Source organism: Centrocercus urophasianus, unplaced genomic scaffold, assembly GCF_019232065.1.
Source record: "Centrocercus urophasianus isolate 14NV4802_14NV808 unplaced genomic scaffold, USGS_Curo_1.0 seq_10, whole genome shotgun sequence".
Lineage (NCBI taxonomy): Eukaryota > Metazoa > Chordata > Aves > Galliformes > Phasianidae > Centrocercus > Centrocercus urophasianus.
This window is the reverse complement of record NW_024884142.1, coordinates 76,361,091-76,381,108: the sequence shown is the minus strand read 5'-3', so window position 1 is coordinate 76,381,108 and position 20,018 is coordinate 76,361,091. Positions and strand designations below refer to the sequence as shown.

At 44.3% G+C, this 20,018-nt stretch overlaps 1 protein-coding gene across 3 annotated transcripts in view; it reads left to right on the top strand.

The window, feature by feature from the left end:
• The window catches only part of LOC122161283, a 52,270-nt gene that overhangs the window by 22,831 nt on the left and 9,421 nt on the right, over positions 1-20,018 (top strand). Inside the window, exon 4 of one of the 3 annotated variants that reach the window (XM_042820616.1) lies at positions 14,401-14,451. The exons of 1 other annotated variant lie outside the window; for it this stretch is intronic. In XM_042820616.1, coding sequence (XP_042676550.1) covers positions 14,401-14,451 — 51 coding nt within the window. Of the gene's footprint in view, positions 1-14,397; positions 14,452-20,018 lie in introns of all 3 variants that reach the window. One more of the 3 variants, XM_042820608.1, reaches the window with a different exon arrangement.

The following is a 20,018-nucleotide window of genomic DNA, read 5'->3' as shown; positions in this document are numbered from 1 at the left end:
CTGGTTAGAAGGTATTAGGTAGAGTTGGTTCTTTGGCTGCAGACCAGGAAGAGGAGATCAAATGGGCATATGGGCACCACTGGCATATGTCCTTGGGATTTGACTTAGGGAGACGTTCTGGGTGATGCTGGTGGTACTACGTGTGGTTTTATCTACTGGTGTGACTCTGAGGGGTAGGTAATCCTGGAGGAAGCAAATGGGCCATCCCAGCGTATGTGAAAGAGGGGAACTAGTTGAGCAAGTGAAAGGCAGGCAGGGAACATGCTCCCATCTCTGGTGCCAGCATCTGTCTGTACATGAATGGTCTTTTGACCTCTGTGTCATTTTTTTATCTCTTGCTAGAGCACCACTGAAAGTAATACCTACTGGTACTAGCAGAAGGCAGAGCCCAGTGTCCTGTACCTACTGGCAGTGGTTTATGATGGGCTGCCAGCGGGCTGCAGCAAAAATCATGCAGCAAAACCCAGAGATTGTAACTGCAGCAGTGACGCAGCTGGTCAAAATGTGAAGTGGGGTGAATGGTTGATTGTCACAGCGTGGGCACTGGGTTGTGTACCCAAGGGTGACCACCTTTTTGACATATATCCGTTCTGTCTCCTTTGTGTTGTCTGCTGTAGGCCCTTTTTGAAGAAGGCTTTGCAAGGATGTTTTGTTTCTTGCTTTGACACGACACAGTGCAGGATAACGCTGGTACGCTCCCTCTCTCTGTATTCAGCCCAAGTAGCCTTAAGGGCCTGGCAGATTAAGAAGTTTTGCTGTGGCTTGCTTTTACTTTCCAACAAGACCACTTAATAGATGTTGCCTGTAAATGAAGGTCAAGGCCTTCTTTCTAGTGGTCTCTAGAACAGAGCAGGATTATCCTTACCTCCCTCCTCTTTGACATGTCTGGACTAGAAGGAGTGCCTGGGTTGGGTCCCAGTGTGGCTGTTTGTTAGCCAGATACCTCTCCCTTCCCACTCCTCCCTCAGCATGTGGCTCATTGTGATACAAATATCGTTGCCTGGGGAGAAAAGGAGTTAGCAGGCGGCTTTGCCATATGCTGTAACTGCCCGTGTTGTATTCAGTCTGCAGATGAATGGATTTCTCTTCAGGCGTGATAAGTTGCATCTTTTGCTTATGGTAACAACCTCTGAAGAGGAGAAAGATTTACAGTTAACTTCTTCAGAGGAACGTTGAGGTGAACTTGAGGGGATTGGAAAGGGTAGAATAAGTAGCTGTTTGGTCGCAAGGGTTTGTTCCTGTTGTAGCCAAGACAGCGTGGGGTGCTGGTGTCAGTTTTCTGATCACTTTTTTTTTTTTTACTCGATTATGTAGATGAGAACCTGGAATGAGTGGAGGAAATAGGTTAGACCTTATCTTTTGTTCCTCCCCAGCTGCCCTAGTACCATTGAATTCCCATCTTAAGCATTTACAGAAGTGACCAGTCAGCACCCACAAGATAATGGGAGCTGCTTCTGCTTAAAAATCATACTGTGAGAGCAAGTTATGAAAGTTATGGTGGCAAGAGATGGAGTGTAAGAGCTTGTTTTTTCCCCTCTGTTCTCCCCTGGTGCTGTGTAGCCCTGGATCTCAAGTTAAGTCACTTTCCTTGTCTAGCTCTTATTACCAGTGATGCTTGGGAGGTGACCCACTTACCTTAGCAATCTGTGTCCTGCTAGGAATCGCAGAATCACAGAATTGTAGGGGTTGGAAGGGACCCCCAGAGATCATCAAGTCCAACCCCCCTGCCAAAGCAGGTTCCCTACACCAGATCACACAAGTAGGTGTCCAGGCAGGTCTTGAACATCTCCAGAGAAGGAGGCTCCACCACCTCCCTGGGCAGCCTGTTCCAGGAAGAGAGGGCAAGAAGGATGGAAGGAGGTGTGGTAGTGCAGGCTTGGAAACAGAAGAAACAGAGACATCTTCTGATTGATTTATTAATGCAAGTGCTTCAGTTTTGCTACCACAGACTGAAAGTAGGCAGCCTGTCTTGGAGCACGTCTGAGACCCGAAAACCACAGCAGCCATTACTGTTGAGCAGGCAGAAGCTGGCTGAGCTTTTAAGGCCAAGTCTGTGACTAGAGTAAACAGTCTAGGAAATGCTGTTTTTTGAGAAGAGCTTTGGTGCGGTAGAATAGTCAGCCTGGCTGTCATCAGTGCAGCTGTCCTTGGCGTGGGCTGGGGCTTAGCTCTGATTTTCTGCCTTAGCTCTGAATAGACTCTCCGTTGTTGGCTCAAATGAGAACTGTGCTGCTGGGCTCTGCTTTTGCTGTCTTTAAGCTGGTTGATGTCAATGAGAGTTTTGGGCATTGGTCCGTGGCTCATCTCACAGAAGGAGGGACTCAACAGTGGCATCTACTTCACATGTAAATTGAAAAAGCATTAAACCAGTGCAGATTCACCTCTGAAGCTTCCTGTTCTTCTCTAGAGCTTTGTTCCCAGATGTACACTTCTAGTTGAGCTGCAATTGATTATGATGAAATAATGATCAGTAAGTCAGAGACAAACACCTCGAGCCCCATCCAAGAATGTGTCACTACATTTTTTTCTAAATGCAAGATTTCAAAAGCATGGATGTGTCTTGGGGGCCACGAGTAAATTAAAAATACGTAAATGAAGATATTTCAAAGAAACCCTATTAAGTTTGCTGGCTTTCCTCTTTGAAAATGTTATTTTTCAACCTCTTAGACATTGCTAGCTCATTTAAAGTACCTCCTTAGGTTCATTCAGAAATGAATTTGCAAAGCTCAAGATTCTGTAAAGTATTAGGAATGTAAATGATAATGCTGTGAAAATTGAAAATTAATTTTTATTTTTACAAATACACTTGTGTTTTAAAATCCTCACATATCCTTGTGAGGAATAATTCCACCTTCATGTGTTTGAACATGAAAAACTAGGTTGAGCAGTTATAGAAATGATTAAACGGTGAATTATTTCATAGGTTACTTTGCTAGTGCTGTTGGTGTGCTCATTTTTGACAGCATAGATGAGTCTTTTGCCTACCTGTGGAGAGTTTAGAAATTCCTTATCTTGAATGTTGCTTCACAAGCTCATCAGACACTCCTGTGGATTCTGACATGGTGGTATGTGGGGATAATGGGATTAAGAAACAAGGAACAGTTTAACAAAACATTTTCCAAAATGCAAAGCTAAGGGAGTCTGTGTAGTTCTGTAATAGGTAGAGGTATCCTTAAACTAAAGTCAGATGCCTGATTTTTGTTGCTGTTATAAATCCATACTTGTTATATTACAGATGTTGTGGTTTGCAACAGGGGAAACCACCACAGGTCAGGGGATGGCTGAGCCAAGTCATTTGCTTTTAAGGGAAATATACCAACCACTCAAACAAATTGTCTCAAAGCTATTCATATAAATGTAGTATAAATTCTTGCTTTTATTATCAACCTGCTTCTCTCCACAGAGGATCACAGCAAGCTAGCCTTGAGACATTCAGGTCTGCCTCTGTACTCTGTTCTTTCCTCTCTTAATGAGATGATCTGAACTTCTCCTGTTATCCAGTGTGGTGAGTGAAAGAGCCCTCATGGTCCTACGATGTGACCATTCTGTAAGCATGAGGACAAAAAAAAAAATAATAATCCTAAATGATCTGTGTGTTGAAATTGATGTCAAGAACACTGGCATGTATTGTAGGAGCTCTGGTACAGAGCTTACAGAATGTGAAGTTGAATATCTATTTCCAAGTATTTGGAAAGTGGATCTCGATGCAGATAGTGCAGTTGCATACGTCAAGTCAGCAGTTCTCCAGCAGTTTCCTAATGGGTGCAGCTCTAAGGGTTGCCATGCTCTGCTAACATCTGCTTATAAGTGTCACAGCCTCCTCCTGGTTCTGAGCTAATACTTGACTGCTTTTTCATAGGAGACATTCAAAAGGTTGGCAAGAGTGACGTGTCTCCTGTGCTGGTGTTCACAGATCTTTGGAAATACTGGAGCTCTTGAGCACTGAAGCATGTGGGTAAAAGAACTGGTTGTGTCGCTTCTCATGTCAGAGAGGATTCTGTGTGTTGTCTGGAGCCACATGCAGCCATGAGGGTGTGGACAGAGGGGACGCAGTGGGATATCAAAGTCCATGAGTGCTCATCACCAGCAATGAAGGGAGCTACCTACCTACTTAGAAGGATGGGCAAAGAACCAGCCAGAGAATGTGGGCTCCAATGAAATCCTTGCAAGCTGTTCATGTTGATGCAGGCCCAGGCCTGCTCAGTCAGAGTTGGTAGATCAAACTCCATCACAAGCTCAGAGTTTTGTCCCACAAATGGCACCCGAAGCCCCATGTGCTGTTCAGTGCTGTGCTGCAAGGAAGGTGTGGGCTGGGACTGCTGCACTGGGACATGGCTCACAACATAGGCAGGCAGAACATTCTGTAAGCACAGTGGTTAATTACATGCTTTATAAATTGATTAACTGCTTGGAGTAAGAGGCCTTTATCCTGTTAGCTAGCCAGCCACTTCAGGGTGTTTGCTTGTTACTACTGTGTATGTGGATCTCAATAGGGAGCAGGAGAACAGGAGAACATCTAGATGATGAGTTGGAAAACTTGAGAATGGTTGGGTTACTTCATCACTTCTTTCTGTAGTGATTAAGGTTCTACTACTGCAATTTCCAAGATGTTTACATAAGGACCAAAAAAAGAAAAAAAAGTCTCTCTGGTCTGTTAATCATCTTCTGACCTGTAATTTCTAATATAGTACTTACTTATGTAAAATTATTTTCACATGTCCTTGCAAACAAATGGGATCTCACAAATAAGCATAGTCATGAAGGAAGAAGATGCTGAAATAAGCTGTGCTGACATGTCATGCCACGTGTGTGTCAGAATAAGAAGAAATGGGACTCTGTAACTTGTGTTCAGACTCTGTGGAGCCTCAACCAGCCCCATAGCTTGGGATGTTTGCTTGTTTGTTTCTTTGAGGCAGGTTTGTTTTGGCTTCTCAGAGCTATATTTGCAGTCACTCTGCATTTGGCTTGTTCAGAGCTTCTCTGCTGTCTACAAATCCAAGTTCTCATCTGAAGATATGACCTTGTGTATTTTCTGTTTAAAGTTGTCTTTGTGTGTGCTGTTGGCAGCACTGGCTTGAACACAAGGTGAGGGTTCCCAAAGAATGGTATCCTTTGCTGTGCTCAGCTGCTGAGATGATGGGAGGGATTCTAGATCACCTTTGGAATTTCCATTATAAAGAACAGGCTATGTGTGCCATCAGTGCCACTTGAGATAGTTTAGAGCAGTGAGTGTATCCTGTGTTGCTCTGCTTCGAGGAGCTCCATTAAGAGCAATCTTCTGTCTAAGAATTTATGGTGCTGGTGTGTTTTGGGTTCTGCCCAGACAAACACACTGATCTCCATTGGCCGCTCTTCTGTGATGGGTTAGAGGTGGATACACTATTTTTCTTACAGTATTTTTCCTCCAGAAAAGTGTCTTTGCCTTAAAGGGTATAGTTAGCCAGGCTTGGTGGCTGGTGAGCAGGCATTCAAACTCATGTATCACCATCTAAAACATTCAGGTTCACTTTCAAATTGTGAAGAAATTGGCTTAAAAATCAAGAGCCCCAAAGCAGTTGAGCTTTTTTGTTTTGGTTTGGTTTTTTTTGTTTGCTCTCCACACGTACAATTCCGTTTTCCTCTGCTGGGCAGAACCTGTGAGAGTGAGCACTCTTCTCGAAACCTGCTGCCCCAGATGTTCCGTCTGTTGGCTGGCTGGTGTGTGGGGGGTCCTGTGGCTGGCTTGTGAAACCACAGAACCTTTGGAGGGAGGACATGGTCAGATTCTCAGTTAGCTGAGGATGCTGGTAGAGCGTCAGGGACACCCTCTGGTGTGCCTGTGTCCCTTGGGGTTGGAACGGCCCTCTTTGTGTCTTTGCAATGTCACGTCTGACAAGTCTGTACCTTGCACTGACTTTTCTTGCATTTTATTTCTTTCCCAGGCTATACAGCTGTATGATTTTTCAGAGCCCTCTCTGTGTCTTCCTGCTCACAGGAAACTGTGTTTACTCTATGGTCTGACTTGTGCTAATGTTTTAACCCCTTCTTGGTGCACTGAGGAGGCAGGACTTGAACAGTAAGCATCGGGAGGGGTTGAGGCTGCTTGTTTTGAGCCCCTAGTGCTGCTGCAGGAGGCAGAGTGCCTTCTGCCCTCGCTCTGCCTGTGGCAAAACTCTGCGGGGAGGGAGGGCTTTGAAGTTGTGTCCAAGACAAGGCTCTGGTTAATGGTCACGAGTTGGAACAGCAGAAGTGAGACAAAGTATAGAGACATCAGATGATATGTTAGACGACTGGATGTTCCCCGTGGACAGCTTTGGAGCCAAAGCTGGGAGTGAAGGGAGGAAAAGGTCACATTGGCAACCCTGAATTTAAATCCTTGTGAGCTTTTTCTCAGGAGCTACTACCATGCCTGCCAGCTGTGAAACCAAACCCTTCCTCCCCTCCTAAGCTCTAGTGAGCAGGAGGGGTGAGCCCAGCATTTGAGCTCTGGTAGCTTCAGTGTGTATGGGTGAGTGATAGGAAATTAATGAATCCTGCCCCTTCTTCATATTTTTGTTACTCCACAGGTTGCCGGAGTTTTCAGTCAGGTCCATTTCCTGAACAAATGGAGTTCTGCATTATTTTTTTTTTCAGGCCTTAAAGAAAACTCAGCAAGGGATTTGGGATTGGCGAGGAGTGAATAGATGAACCATCTGATGTACCCTGCAGATCAGCAGACTCAGACTCTGCCAGACCAGCAGGGGAAGTGGCGGCCGAGCCAGAGATGCTCTATATAGAGTGTTCCATTCTCCTATCCCAATATCTCCTCTCCATTCAAATCAAAGTGCTAGTGGTGCAAGTGTCAGAGCAAATCTCGCCTGTTGATCCCTGTTTAGGGAGACAGGGCTTCATATGGATCCAGTGCATATTTAGAAATCGTATGCCACACAGATGACCAAGGAGCAATAGAAAACCAGAGTCATCTACAGACAGGCAAGAAGTCTGTTTGTGTAGGCCATAATTGTGTAAGTAGGTAACAGTGTTTACATTAGCTGTGGCTCTAGTGTGATATTCAGAGAGCTTCAAAGAGCAGATTGTAAGAAGAATAATGTTATCTGCTCCCTGGGCCTTGGGAGTGGTGGGAATTCAGTTGTTCTGCCAGGTGGCAGACCTTGCTGTCCAGGCTTTGACTCAGATCCTTCTGCAGCAGGCATTGCCCTGAGCATTAGGTGCCACTCATTGCAATCATTTGTGCATCTTTTCCAATTTAGATTTGATTGATTTGCTTTTGTTTAGAGAGTGATCCGTTGTGGGAAGACGTACCATACCTGCAGTTAAAACTGACCTGTGATTCAGGGCCATTTCATATTTGCTGTTAGTTCTCACCCATTGGTCTTAGTAGTGGCAGCCCAGTGCCTCCCAGTAATGCACCAAATAAAGAGACTTAAGGGCATCATGCTGGAGGGGATTTTGTGACCCCTCTGGTTTTTTGTGATTTTCATGGTGTATCATCCTTGACGAGTACCCCATGGTACACATTTTTGTGAGGTTTTTTTTTCTAGTTTGAATTTATTCTTAGCAATCACTTGCTAATCAGCATTTTCTCTGTGCATAGACACTAAGCAGTTAGTGTTTACACCGTAATAGAGGCATTGGGTTCATACTGTTTGCTGGCCAGGGGTGTTGCCTGAAAAACTGGGGCTCCTCCATTTGTTAGAGGTGGGGGCTGTTTATAATGATGTTCACAGACCAAATCTGTTAATGTTTTGAAGGAGTTTCAGCTTGAAGATAAGTGTTGTGGCAGAAAAAATTAAAATGTTTTAGTGACTAATTCCATGGAATATGAAATAGAAATAACTTTCTAGAAAGTTCAGAGGCTTTTCAGGATATTCCAAAATATTACCACAGAATTTACAGCCTTTGGATGCTGGAGTTTGTTTTTGTAGCAAGAGCCTGCTGGCCAAACCGCTTGGGTTGACTTGTATTTTAGAGTGCCCTGAGGCTGCTTAACTTCTGCTGGAGCAGTGTCCAGTTTCTGACAGATGATAGTTGTGATTTAAGGCTGTAGCTGAAATGGATCTTTCCTAATGCTGCCCAGCTGCAGGGATGGGGCAGAACCTTTGTGGTAGTCTTGCACGTGTGGGCATTGCCTTGGCACAGGGCATCCCTGGTCAAAGGCTGCACAGGGGGTAATGTGCATGCAGAGCAACCTTAGGTGACAGCTGGGAACACCTTGCCCCCTTAAAGTCACATGTGCCTGGGAGCCTGAACACTCCAATTGCAGGATAGCTAGGTCGTGCACCTGGTGGTGTCTGCATGTCCCTGTGCTATACCCCTGACTCCAGGCTACAGCCAGCTGGAGTTGCTTTCCTGTACAGCTGCACAGCCAATGACCTACCCTTTTTACTTGCAGCTCTTATACTGCAGAGTTAAGAGGTGATGCTCATCCCATAGCAGCACTGCTCAGTGCCAAGGAATTTAAATAGAAAGCCTGACATCAGCCTCTAAAACAGCTTAAAAAGTCTTTTGCGTGCTATCTTTCTAAGCTGATCAGAATGGAAGACCTGGCTTTGTATTTGCAGGCACCTGTCACCCTATAAGAGAAATGAGAGGAGCTGTAGTTCGGTTCCCTTGCTACCTGGGCCAGTGGCTCAGCACCACTTGCTTGGTTGGGACATGCCTGCACTCATCAGTGGTGGTTTTGTGAAGAGATGGCTGGAGCTGTTGTAGAAAGGACACGTCAGAGCTTCAGCCTTGCTGCTGGACTCAGCTTGAGGCATGTGGGGTTTCATGCCTCACTTCATTGGAATGTTACCATTGGTAGTAGCCAGTTCCTTTCTTTTAATTCAGGAGCCTCTTGTCCCTGTGGCCCGTTAGGCTGGCCACTCTGAGCCATATGGTGGACGGGGGCAGGTGGCACGCAATTTGCTCAGGATCTGAACACCCTCTACCCACCACAGTTGCACCCCAGCCTTGCACCTGAAATTTCCTCAGGCATGGCAGGCAGAGTGCAGCCAAAATTTGGCTTTGGGGCTGCTGGAGAGGAGGTTGAGCAGCTCCCAACTCTTGCACACCTTCCCAGGAGGAAAGGCCGCATGATGCGCTACTCTGGCCACCTTGGTGCCTTCTGCTGTGGCACTGGGCTGGAGCTCATGCAGTGTTGCTTCTGCACTGGTGTCTACTTCACCTCCTGCCACAAGAAGCATGCTGTGACCATTTCTGCCCTTCCCTTCTCAGGCTGCAAAGCTGATTTGTTCAGTTTCTGTTGGTTTTGGTCTTTCATGGATAAACCATTGCTGGGCACAGTTTCTTCCTTCCCGTACTCCTTCTACCTCAGCCTTCTGTTCTGTCCTCAAGTGTGCAGTTTATGTGTTGTTGTGATGTTTCCTGGGGCTTTGCAGTTTTTCCTGTTTGAGTTCTTTTTTCCAAACAAAGGCAAATCATCTGTCTGTTTCTACATTTACATTCTCTGTGATAGACACTCAAGCTTTGACTGCCTTGTTGTTCCTTCTGATTAATGTTCTTCCAGAAGCCTGATTTGAAGTTAAATTGTAGCAAACCTGGTAAACACAGTTTTATTTTGTTACTGCTTTGAAATCGTTTTCATTAAAGAAGTGAAAAAGCCCTTCAAAATCTTTAAGTTGGAACAAGGTGATTGCGTATCAGTATATGGAGTTTGAAATGTGCTGATTTAAAGTAAATTAAATGATGGGTTAACTTGCACTGAAAGTTTCTAAGCACTCTTGCACCAAATCAATTAAACTGGTGTGGAAAAATAATATTTGAGCTGTATCCAACAGCTTACAGGCCGTTAGATTTAAAGCTACAACCAGGTAATGAAGTATAATAACGAATGATAATAATTAAAAAAAAAATAATAGAATTAGGTAAGCAACAGAGCTGTTGTTTTGTCCTGTGGAGATAATAAAAAGGAAACCATTATAAAAACAGAAATGTGCAGAAAAACAGAAATATAAAAAGGAGGTGTGAGGTGAAAGGTGTTTACTAACATACAAGTTGGCACTTTGCACTGTACACTGATTCCAGCAATTCACCAGGCTCCAGTATTTGAAAATTAAGCTGTGATACCTGATTTTGAACTGTTCTTAGCCAGCATAGTAAATATTTATTTTGAACCTCAGTAGCGTGACAGAAATTCCCCTTTCTTGAGGATTGCACCGTTCCTAGAAGGATCTTGCAGTAACAGTATCTATATGCTTTGTTTGCTAGTATATCCTACAGCCATCTGTGTGATGCTGCGCTTTGTATAAGCTGTGAGGTGCGTGCAGCCCTCGCTGTCTGGCTCAGGTTTGTGACTGTTCAAACTGATGTTAGAGGGCTTCAGTTAGGCACTGCTGCCTGACTGGAGATCTTTCCTGAAATGAGGCTGAATGAGAGGGCTGTGCACTCTGTGAGGCAGGCGTGGTGGTTCATCTCTGCTGTCAGTGTGGTGTTTTGACGTGGTGGTGACATCCCGCAAAGCTGTGTGTACCAGTTCAAGGGCTCATTACAGTGTGTTACTCTGTAAACACGTAACCCTCGAAGTGATACTTTCCAATTCCTGCAGCTTCGTTTTTAGATCCAGATCCAAGAGGGAGGGAGTTGCTGAGTTACAAGCAGAGAGCATTTGTGTAACAGGAGGTGGGATGGGTGGGAGGGTTCTTAGCCTGAACTGATTCTGCTGTTTTCTGGGACTTTAACCCTAATATGTTCCAATTCAAATGTGTTTTTAGAGTGAAGCATTAACTCTTGTGTCTTCAAAAAAAACTTTCCACGTTTCCTTAGCCATGTCATTTCCTTCTTTTAAGCAGAAACAACGGCAGATCATAAAACAGACTTTCCACCATGTAAGTAATAGTGCTCCCAGGTTGTAGGTTTCAGCTCTGATGCCAATGCTTCTGTCTGAGACCAGCAGGAGAGACTTTTTAATTGAAATAGAGAGGCTGAGCCTCTCCTCTTTTTCTTCCATTTCTTTTATTGCAGGTGGAACAAAGAATGTCAGAAACCAAACTCTACAGTTTATTCTCAGCTCTGCTATTAATATTCTACATGACCTTCAGCAAATCTCTGCTCTTCTCCCTGTCATAGCTCTTGAAAAGAGAGGAAACAAAACTGCTCTTCCAGATTGGCCTGGGAGTTAGGAATAATCCCAGGGTTACTAAGCTGATTAATAAACTGAATGTGTCACCTTTTTTATGGGCTGTTCCCCCTGGCTGTAGGCTACTGCAAATCATGTAGGCAAATAAATGTTATTTCAGCTCTGCCTGTATCTATGTAAATAGGAGTTAATGAGTTGCTTTGTCTCATGGCCAGCTCCAAAGGGAGGATGAGGAGAGGCTGCTGTGGAAAGTCCCCAGCTGTTGCTAGGCACTACAGCATTGCAGCTTCCTTCTCCAAAACTCTGCTCAGGTTTGGCAAGGAGAGAGAAAACCAAGTGATGGAAAGCCCTACAAAGATGTGTTGCTTACGTTCTCTAACGCATGGCTTTACTGTGCTGGGTGCAGGGAGTGTGTGGCTGCAAGTGAGGTGGAAGCAATTTGGTTAGATAGAATAATATTCAGTAACTGGCCTTCTGTTTATTCATTCTCAGCTGCAGGATCATGTGGCTTGCTTGTTCTCTGTCCCTTCTGTTCCTCCTCCTGGTGGTTTTTTGTTTTTTTCTTCTGACTGACTCTCTTGGACTCTTGCTGTAAAGCTGGAAGAGCACAGCATCAGTGGTCTTGCCATGCTTCCAGTTTAAGTAGTAACAGGAAAACCCAGCTATTCCTGAGGGTTTCCTCTGCTGAGGTTTGTGCTCCATATTTACAAATTGCAGATGAAGGGGTATCATGTTTGGATTTTAGTATCGAGTCTATCAAATAGCACACTGGAGATTACAGCTAACACAAATTGTTTTGTAGAGCATCTTGTTTTTAATACAAAATGCCACCATCCTTGAACTGTAGCAAATAGCGTTAAGATCCTTTTACCATTAAGACTTGGCATGACAGCATCAGTGAAAAGAGCACCTCTGTTTTCTGCCAGAAGCGTAGGACTTCAGATACAGCTGAGCACTTGAATTCCTCCTAGTGAAGTCTGGCTGGTTGTCATCCACCCACGGCTTGTTCAGACTTTTCAGTCAGTCTTTGTCATGTCTTCTAAAAGGTGTAATTACTATCTCTGTTGTTCCTCTCTAGTTGTCCTAATATGAGGCCAGAGTGAATATATTTAAGGTCTTGCTGCCTCTGCTAATGTGTAGATGGGAAATAGTGAGTTTTTTGGCACCCTAATGGAATCATAAGGGGACCAAGGTATGGGACCTTGCTAGGCATTGGGTTACACTGGAAAGTATTTTGCTTTTCCCCTTTCAGCACAGGATCCCATGGTGCTTCTGAGGCACTGCAGAATGCAGTGTTGCTGCCTTGCCCCACCATCCCTGGGGATTCACCCAAGTGTACTGTGAAGCTGAGCTTTACAGCTGTCTGAAGAAGCAGAGAGTCTACACAACCACACAGATTTTCCAACTTGTAGTTAAATGGGCACGGCAGGATACATCCTGCTGTAACGGTGTTCCTCCCTCCAACAGTGGGGATTGGCACCATGAGTTCCAATTCTCACTTTCATTACCTGACTCCACTTTCTCTTGCACGTTTTATCCCACCAATGGGCTCGTGGCATTTGTTATCTACCTTACCTGGTTTGTGCAGAGACCTGTTGAGTCCTTTCTGGTTAGAAACCCTGGGTCTGTGCTGACATGGCAGCCTGGGCTTCCAAGTCAGACTGAACGGCAGAGGCATTGGGTGTGGCCACACATGAGCCCTCTGATGACTAACAGAAGTAAGATTGGGATTTATCTGCAAAAGCATTAAAAGAAAAATTGCAGAAATCATTGTAGCACTTACGTTCACCTCTGTGGATGTTTGTACTTTCCTCAGACACCAAAGTACACATGCACAGGCTTCAAGATGCATTGCAGAGTCCGTCTCTTTGCCAGACATAGAGGTGCACACTGAGTGTGCTGAGGGCTGGATTTTGGATCTGAGTAGCTGGTGTGTGTAGAAATGTGGATTTCCAGCCCCCTTTCCAGCTTAGGGGAGCGTGTGTAGATTAGCTCTGCAAAGATGTTTGTGGAGCATAGAATGGCAGAAAACTGTTGGAGGAGCAGGATTCCTACTGCACAAGTACTTTCTATGGAAAAAAAGTGTTTGTTCTTCTGGGCACTGTTGCCAGTTGTTTGGGTTTTTTTTGTTGTTTTTTTTTTGTTTCTGAATTTGGAGGTGGGGGTGCGTATATACGTGTTTTGTTGTGTGGCTTCTTTTTAAGCTTTTTCGAGTTTCTAGTCCTTTACTGTGTTGCTTTTTTTCTTTTTTCTTTTAATTGGAAAAAGAAGGAAGACGTGAACCAAAAGGAGCAAGGAAGCAGTAAGGACTTACTATTTACTGCCAGTGTTAGTAGGATGGAGGGATGTTCTTCCACAAGTTTTCTGTCTTATTAATACAATTAGGGAAACACTTCATTTGCTTTGTTAAAGTGTGCTTGTGGGAGGGAAGTGTTTTTCCACACATCACATAGCTTTCCAACTGGAAAGGTAGAAAACAAGAGCTAGGAAAATACTTCTTTCAAAGGTTGACAGAGAATCTCTTGCCTGATGTATCCCCATCAATAAGATTTTAACTATGAACAGTGTAGTTGAGTACTTTTAATGGAGAAAGTGGTTTCAAACCTTGTTTTTCCACTTTGAGGGTTTTGTTTTGCTTGTTTGTTTGTTTTTGAGGAGAAAGAATTATTTTGTTCACTTGCCAACTTTGAAAGCGCTGCCTCAGAACTGGCATAAAACTGCACCTCACCTGCTTATTTCTGAAATGACACAGAGTAATTACTGTTTTAGGTATATCCTGTTTGCTAGGTCGTGTGGTTCATGTTAAGACAGCTTTAATAGCTCTTCATTGTATAGCAAAGGGATTTAGGACTGTGGGCAGGTACTTTTGCTTCATTTTGTAATTCTAAATAAGTAAACATAATGAAATTTGCTGTTAAATAATGGGAGCATCCACTATACGTTAAAAAGACTATTTTTTTCTTCATAAAAGGAAGACAAATTCACCTGCTTCAGGGTGGAGTACTAACCACTAATTGGCAGAAGTTAGGAAGAGACTTCCTTTTAAGCAGTTGTTTCATTTCTTTCTCTGGCATTCCTTCTGCTTTCTATTGAAACCTGGTGTATTGGCCAGTGCTGGAGGACTGTCTAGGCTATCCTAGAATCTCAGGTTAGGCTGATTCCTTGATGGCCACTTCTGATGATTCATGTATTCCTGTCTTTCATATCTCACTTAAACCATCCATCCATCTATCCATCTTGTTTGGTAATTAGGCATTAATAAGGCGAGACTTCCTGCAACCTCTCTCTCTTTGTTCCCTCATGCTTCTGCTACTAATCCCTGGATTCTACTTCTCTTTCAGAAGATGCTGCTGAAGAAGAATTGTGGAATGAAGACTAGAGTTATTAAAATTCGTGTAAGTTGCTCTTTTGTGGTGCACTTCATCTCTCCACATATTTCTGAATGTGGTGATAGTCCTTGAAAACCTGTGCCAAGAAGATTATCTCTGGAGGTTTCTTTGGCTTGATCAGTTGAATAACAAAAGTTACAAAGTTGGAGGATAAATGGTAGTTGCAGACTTAAATTGGGTTCTAATGAAGCTAACAATATTTTCCATTTTGGGGACCATGGGTTCCTGCTTCACTGGAGAGGAACTCTACATCTCGTGCTATGAATTCATACACTTATGCATAGCTGTCCTGTAGAGAGTCGTTTGGATCCTTCTTGAGCAGAAATGTTGATCCAGGTTGTCCAGTGATGCTTGACATGGATGAGAGGTATTGGTAGGTAGTCCAGGCAAGGACTGTAGCTATGTGCTGCACTGATGTCAGCAGAACTGTAAGGGATGTGGGATGGGTGATCTCCAGATGACAGTCTAGATCACTTGGATGGCTTTACAGATGGAATGACACTGCAGTGTCTGAGCATCTCCTATTTTTGAGTGCACAGAAACGTAGCAGGTCTAGGTTTCTTCCATGTCATGCTGTTTGCACCTCTTAGGCTTTGTCCCTAGTACACGATCCCTTGACTCTTTAGCCAGCCTCTGTGGGTACTTTGGCTTTTTTTCAGTCAGTGCTGTGTGGCACTGCAGGGAGGTGTGTGGCCTTGTACATTGCAGCCAAAGCAAGTGGTTAAGTCTACAGAATCCCACATAATCCTTCTCATATTTGCAATACGTGAACAAAACCAGCTTGTAGTGAAGAATTTTACAGTGAAACTACTACATAGTAATTATAACCAGCAAGGATGCCTTGCAGGAGGGATGAATAGCAGACTAGGACCCTACAGGGACTGATGCCTTTGTGTACCCAGAATTGCTGTATTTGCATGCAGTTGGGTGCCCTTGTCCATCACCGCTTTGTAGGTGACTTTTGTTATTGAGAGGAGGAGCAAGTAGGAGTGGCTTAAAGCCTTGTATTCAGCTGCATGGTGTTTCTCTCACCTCTCATATGCATTCATCTAGAGCACTTCAGTCCTGTCTTCCAGCTCCACCATGACCTGATGCTTCTGATGCGCTATTAATCCCAATCTGCTTTGTATTCTCTTGTGCAGCTGCCTGAATTGTTTTTACTTGAGCTGTTTCCTCCTGTGCCCTCTGAGCATTCTGATTCTGAGCATCAGGTTGTACCTGACCTATGCTAATGCAGCTGCTGTGTTTTACTCCAATGGATTTACCACCTTCCTTTTAGACTTGTCCCTCATACTTTCCTTGTTCTTTTTTTTTTTTTTTCCCGTGTGTCCCTAGGCTACAGTTAACTTTAGTACTGCTACTGCTAGGAGCCCTACAGCCCCTGGGATTTCAAGGGCACCTCAGAGCTGTTTCCTCTAGCACCATGAGCTCGTTATTGCAGCTTTCTATGTGCCTCTGAGAATCTGAGAGACAGAATCATCCCTCCGCTCCCTGCTGAGCTCATGTCAGCTCACGCTAAAATAAATAGCAGAAATGGAGAGCACACCTTTCTGACAGATGGCACAGCATCCATGTTCTCTGGCCAGCCTTGCTGAGCTGGTACAGTGTGTCACTACCTGAGTTGTTCGTGCGGTTTCCATGACAATAGCAAATGATACTTCAGTCTCCAATTGATCTGTCGCGGTAGCAGAGGTGTTGGGTAAATGAGCATTTTTGCTCCTGTTTTTCAAGCAATTCCAAGTACTCACTTCTGTGTACACAGCTTAGGGAGGAGGCAGCAGGCCCCCAGCCAAATATCTTGTTGAGGTGCCTCTGCTCTGGAAGCAGCTGAGAGAGGTCCATACCTCTGAAGGATGTTGTTGTGCTTGCCGCACAAAGGGAAACCTCAATCCAGCCAGTGAGATATGCTTGGCACAAAGTTCCTTCTCAGCGGTGCCCAGGGAAAGGTCAAGAGATAATGGGCACTAACTAAAACACAGGAAATTCTGGTTGCCCAGAGAGCTTGTGGAGTCGCTTGAAGAAACTCAAAACATGCCTGGACACAGCCTTGGGTAGCATGTCGTAACTAACCACTCTCAGAATGTGGGCTTTGAACTAGATGCCTATTCCACAGGCACCTGCCAGCCTCATTCTGTGATTTTTGGCTTTTTCCTTAGCACTCAGTAACTTAAGGCACACCAGAGACTTTAGTGCCCTTGGGAGGGCTCTTCGGAGGCCCTACTAAATACAGCTTTTTGCAAGGGGTGATAGCAGAAGGCCAGGTTATAAGCCTGGTTCTCTATTGCTCTGATTGCTAACAGAGGTTTAGTGTTGTGACTGCTACTGTAGTGGGTTTGAAGAAATTGAGGGAGATCTCACAAATGGGTTGTTGAGTTATTACAGGAGGAATCTGACAACTGTCTGCATGTCTGAACAGGAAATGTCATCACGTGAACTTGTGTTGCTGTAACCCTGGGAAGTCCTGGTGTACAGTGCTCCTGTTTCAGCACAGTTGAAGAGTTGCAGTGATCTTAGGCAGGATAACCACATCCAGACAGAGTAGAAGTGGATGGAGATGCAGTGAATGAACTGATCTGAGGAACAGGCCAGCAGAGAAGCAGTGCTGCCTCATTTTTATTTTTTGTTTTTATTTATTTGTTTTTTTTTTTGAAAGGATTTGAATCGGAGATCTGTTTGTTGGTTTTGTTTTTTTGGTTTTTTTTGTTGGTTTTTTTTTTTTTGCTATGTTCTGCTGCTTTCTGCGTATCTTATTGTCAGCGTAACCCTCACACTGCAGGGACAAATGACCAACTAGATAGTAGGCATGCTTAGCACTGTGATATCAGTGAAGCATTTTCATGCTATTTTTGCTGAAGGCAGTGTCTCATGTGGTTGTAAGATAACATGCTCTTAAAAATGTGTTCTTCCTGGCTGATATTTTTATTATCTTGATGTCTCAGGGCTTTGCTGATACGTCAGGACACAAAGTGATGTACTCTCATGCATCATCCCATCTATGCTGTTCCTCCTTCTTCTTCTGGAAGAGCCTCGCTGAGGAGGGTTAGATAGAGAGACACTGTCTTTGCCATCTGGTACCAGAGTATTTTCATTCCTTGGAAATGTTTGTATTCCTTGGGAGCCTTTCTGGAGCCAGTGTCCCCGGTTGGCTTCTGCTTTTCTGCATGCTGTTTGAATGCTAAGATGCCACCTTTTCCTTATTTCTTGTACCTCGGTTTCCAGTGGTGTTAGGCTACAGCCTTTCCACTGTCTAAGCAGCTCTTCTTAAGTGAGGTGATGGAATAGAAGTATGACAAGCCCAAGACAGCAGCAGCAGCTTAGTCACATGTGAAATGTTTTGGATAATAACTGCTGTGAGAGGTCAGGGCCTGTAGTAAGGAGAAAATACTTATTCAATTTCTCTTCTCTCCCTCTGCCCATCCGCCCTAAGTAAGGGATAATGGAACAGGAGAATCAGGCCCTATGGGTAGGCAAGTGGGGATAAATTGGAGGTGACAGTGAGTGTATGAAGTATGGATTTGTATGGATGCACGTGTAACATAGAATGCTTCAGTGCAAAGTGAGGGGTAGACATGGGCACACAGAGGTGTTGCCCAGTGAAGCGGGCGTCTGTATGCAGATTTGATTGCTCATATCTCAGTGTGTCAGCCAGTGTCTTGTCTGTAAGTGGAAGCAAGGTGTTAGGTATGAGTGAGAGGAGCTCGTGTATGTGTGTGTATTTTAACAAGAAGAGTATGGTTGAGTGTTACGTGGAGGCATGTCCTTGGTTTTGGAAGGAGGATGATTGTATGAGCATGTGTTTGTGGAACTTAATTTCCTCAGCCCTCGACCTTGCTTGATCAGATGCAGCTAGCTCTGCAGAATGCAGAGATGCATCTTCCAGAATCTATCTATAGTATCACAAGTCTTCTGTTGTCCAGACCCTCTTGGGGCAAGGCTTCCACTTCAGTCATGTACCTTGTTTTTCCGTCATGAACTCCTGCAGATAGTCTCTGAAAGAGGTGGATGGAGCTTAGCTCAGGGGCAGCAGCTGGGCTTATCTCAGGTGCGGGAGGTGGGTAGAATACACAACTGGTGAGCCCCTGGCTATCTTGAGAACTCTTGTTGGGACAGGCAGAGATTAAGGATTTCAAGGCCAATCTGATAATTTGCCTGATCAGATAGGTGTTTTCTGCTATGTACAAAATAAAATAGGAATTTTAAATTGGAACATAAACCGCTTGTACTCTTGCATTGATCTTATCAGTTCTTCAGAACATCCCCTGCTTGAACGGTGGCCAGATCCCAGGAATGACTTCCCTGACTCTTATCTCTCATGTTTGTAGCCTAAACGGCCAATGCAGAAACATGCTGAATATCCTCCTAAAACAGAGGACCTTCTCAGCTTAGAGCTGAGCTGTCTTGGCAGAGGCCTGAGATATTCATAAATATGAGGCATGCAAGTTGACAGAGCAAGATTAGGTGCAAGCCTGTTTCTCGCTGCATGGTAAACAGTAAAGATTTCACAAGTCAGAAGATTCTTTGTGCATGTACATACGTACAATATGTTATTCCTTCCACTGTAGATTCCCAAGGCACTTTGCGAGCATTGCTAAATAATAAGCATAAAAAAAATATCATGATTGCAATTTCAGAGTTAAACTGAGAAACCAGAAAATAGGCTTTGATCTACAGACCGCATTCCTTGAGCTGCATTCTTATTCATACCATACCACGCAGTCTAAACAGCTCTGATATCTCAGGCGGCTTGCTGACAGTTTGTCTGTCACTCCTGGTTGTGTTTAGTATGTGTCTGAATGCCTAAACCAAATCTTGCTCTTTAGGAGCAGCAAGAGAGGCTCACCTTGCTCACATCCTTGAATTACTTGCTAGGCAGAGTCCTAGACAGGCATTTTTCTCCAGATAATGGGCAACTCTCTGCTGAACAAAATGGAGAAGGTCCTCTGTGAAGTGAAGGCATGAATATCTACTGGCCTTCTGGGGATACCAGCTCCCTCCATGTTTCTGTCAGCCAAGCCAGTGAACTACCTGCTGAAGATCTGTGTATTGATGGCTGGCCCTGGAGAACGTAAGGCCTTGATCTCAGTAAGTTCTGACAGAAGGCAGCATGGGGAGGGATATAGTCTAGCTGAGGTGGGAATGCCTCTGTTTAAAAACTATCCCAAATATCTGGCTCCAGACATTGTTTTATTTAGCACTGCCTTTATTGGATTTTATGGCAAAGGCTAACTAGCCTTCAGACTTTCCATAGCATCTCGAGGAGGGATTTGTCTCTTTACTCTGCTCCATTAAATAGAAGAATTTTCATTGCTTCTTGCTTTTCATAAATCCACGCCATGTATGCCCCTGCACCCATTAAGCCATGTAAGTGCTTGCAGAATAGATGCTCAGGAGTAATTGAGAGTTTCATAATCCATACAGCGCTGGAAAAGGAGTGAGTAGTTGGTGAATCAGGGTTCTGTGATCCTATTTTCAGTTTTGCCCTTGTGTTTGCAGTATGGCTTGGGTTGTGGGTCCGGTTTAGGAGCAAGGGTGAGGAGTCATAGAATGGAGGTAGTGGCTGTGGTTCAGGAGCT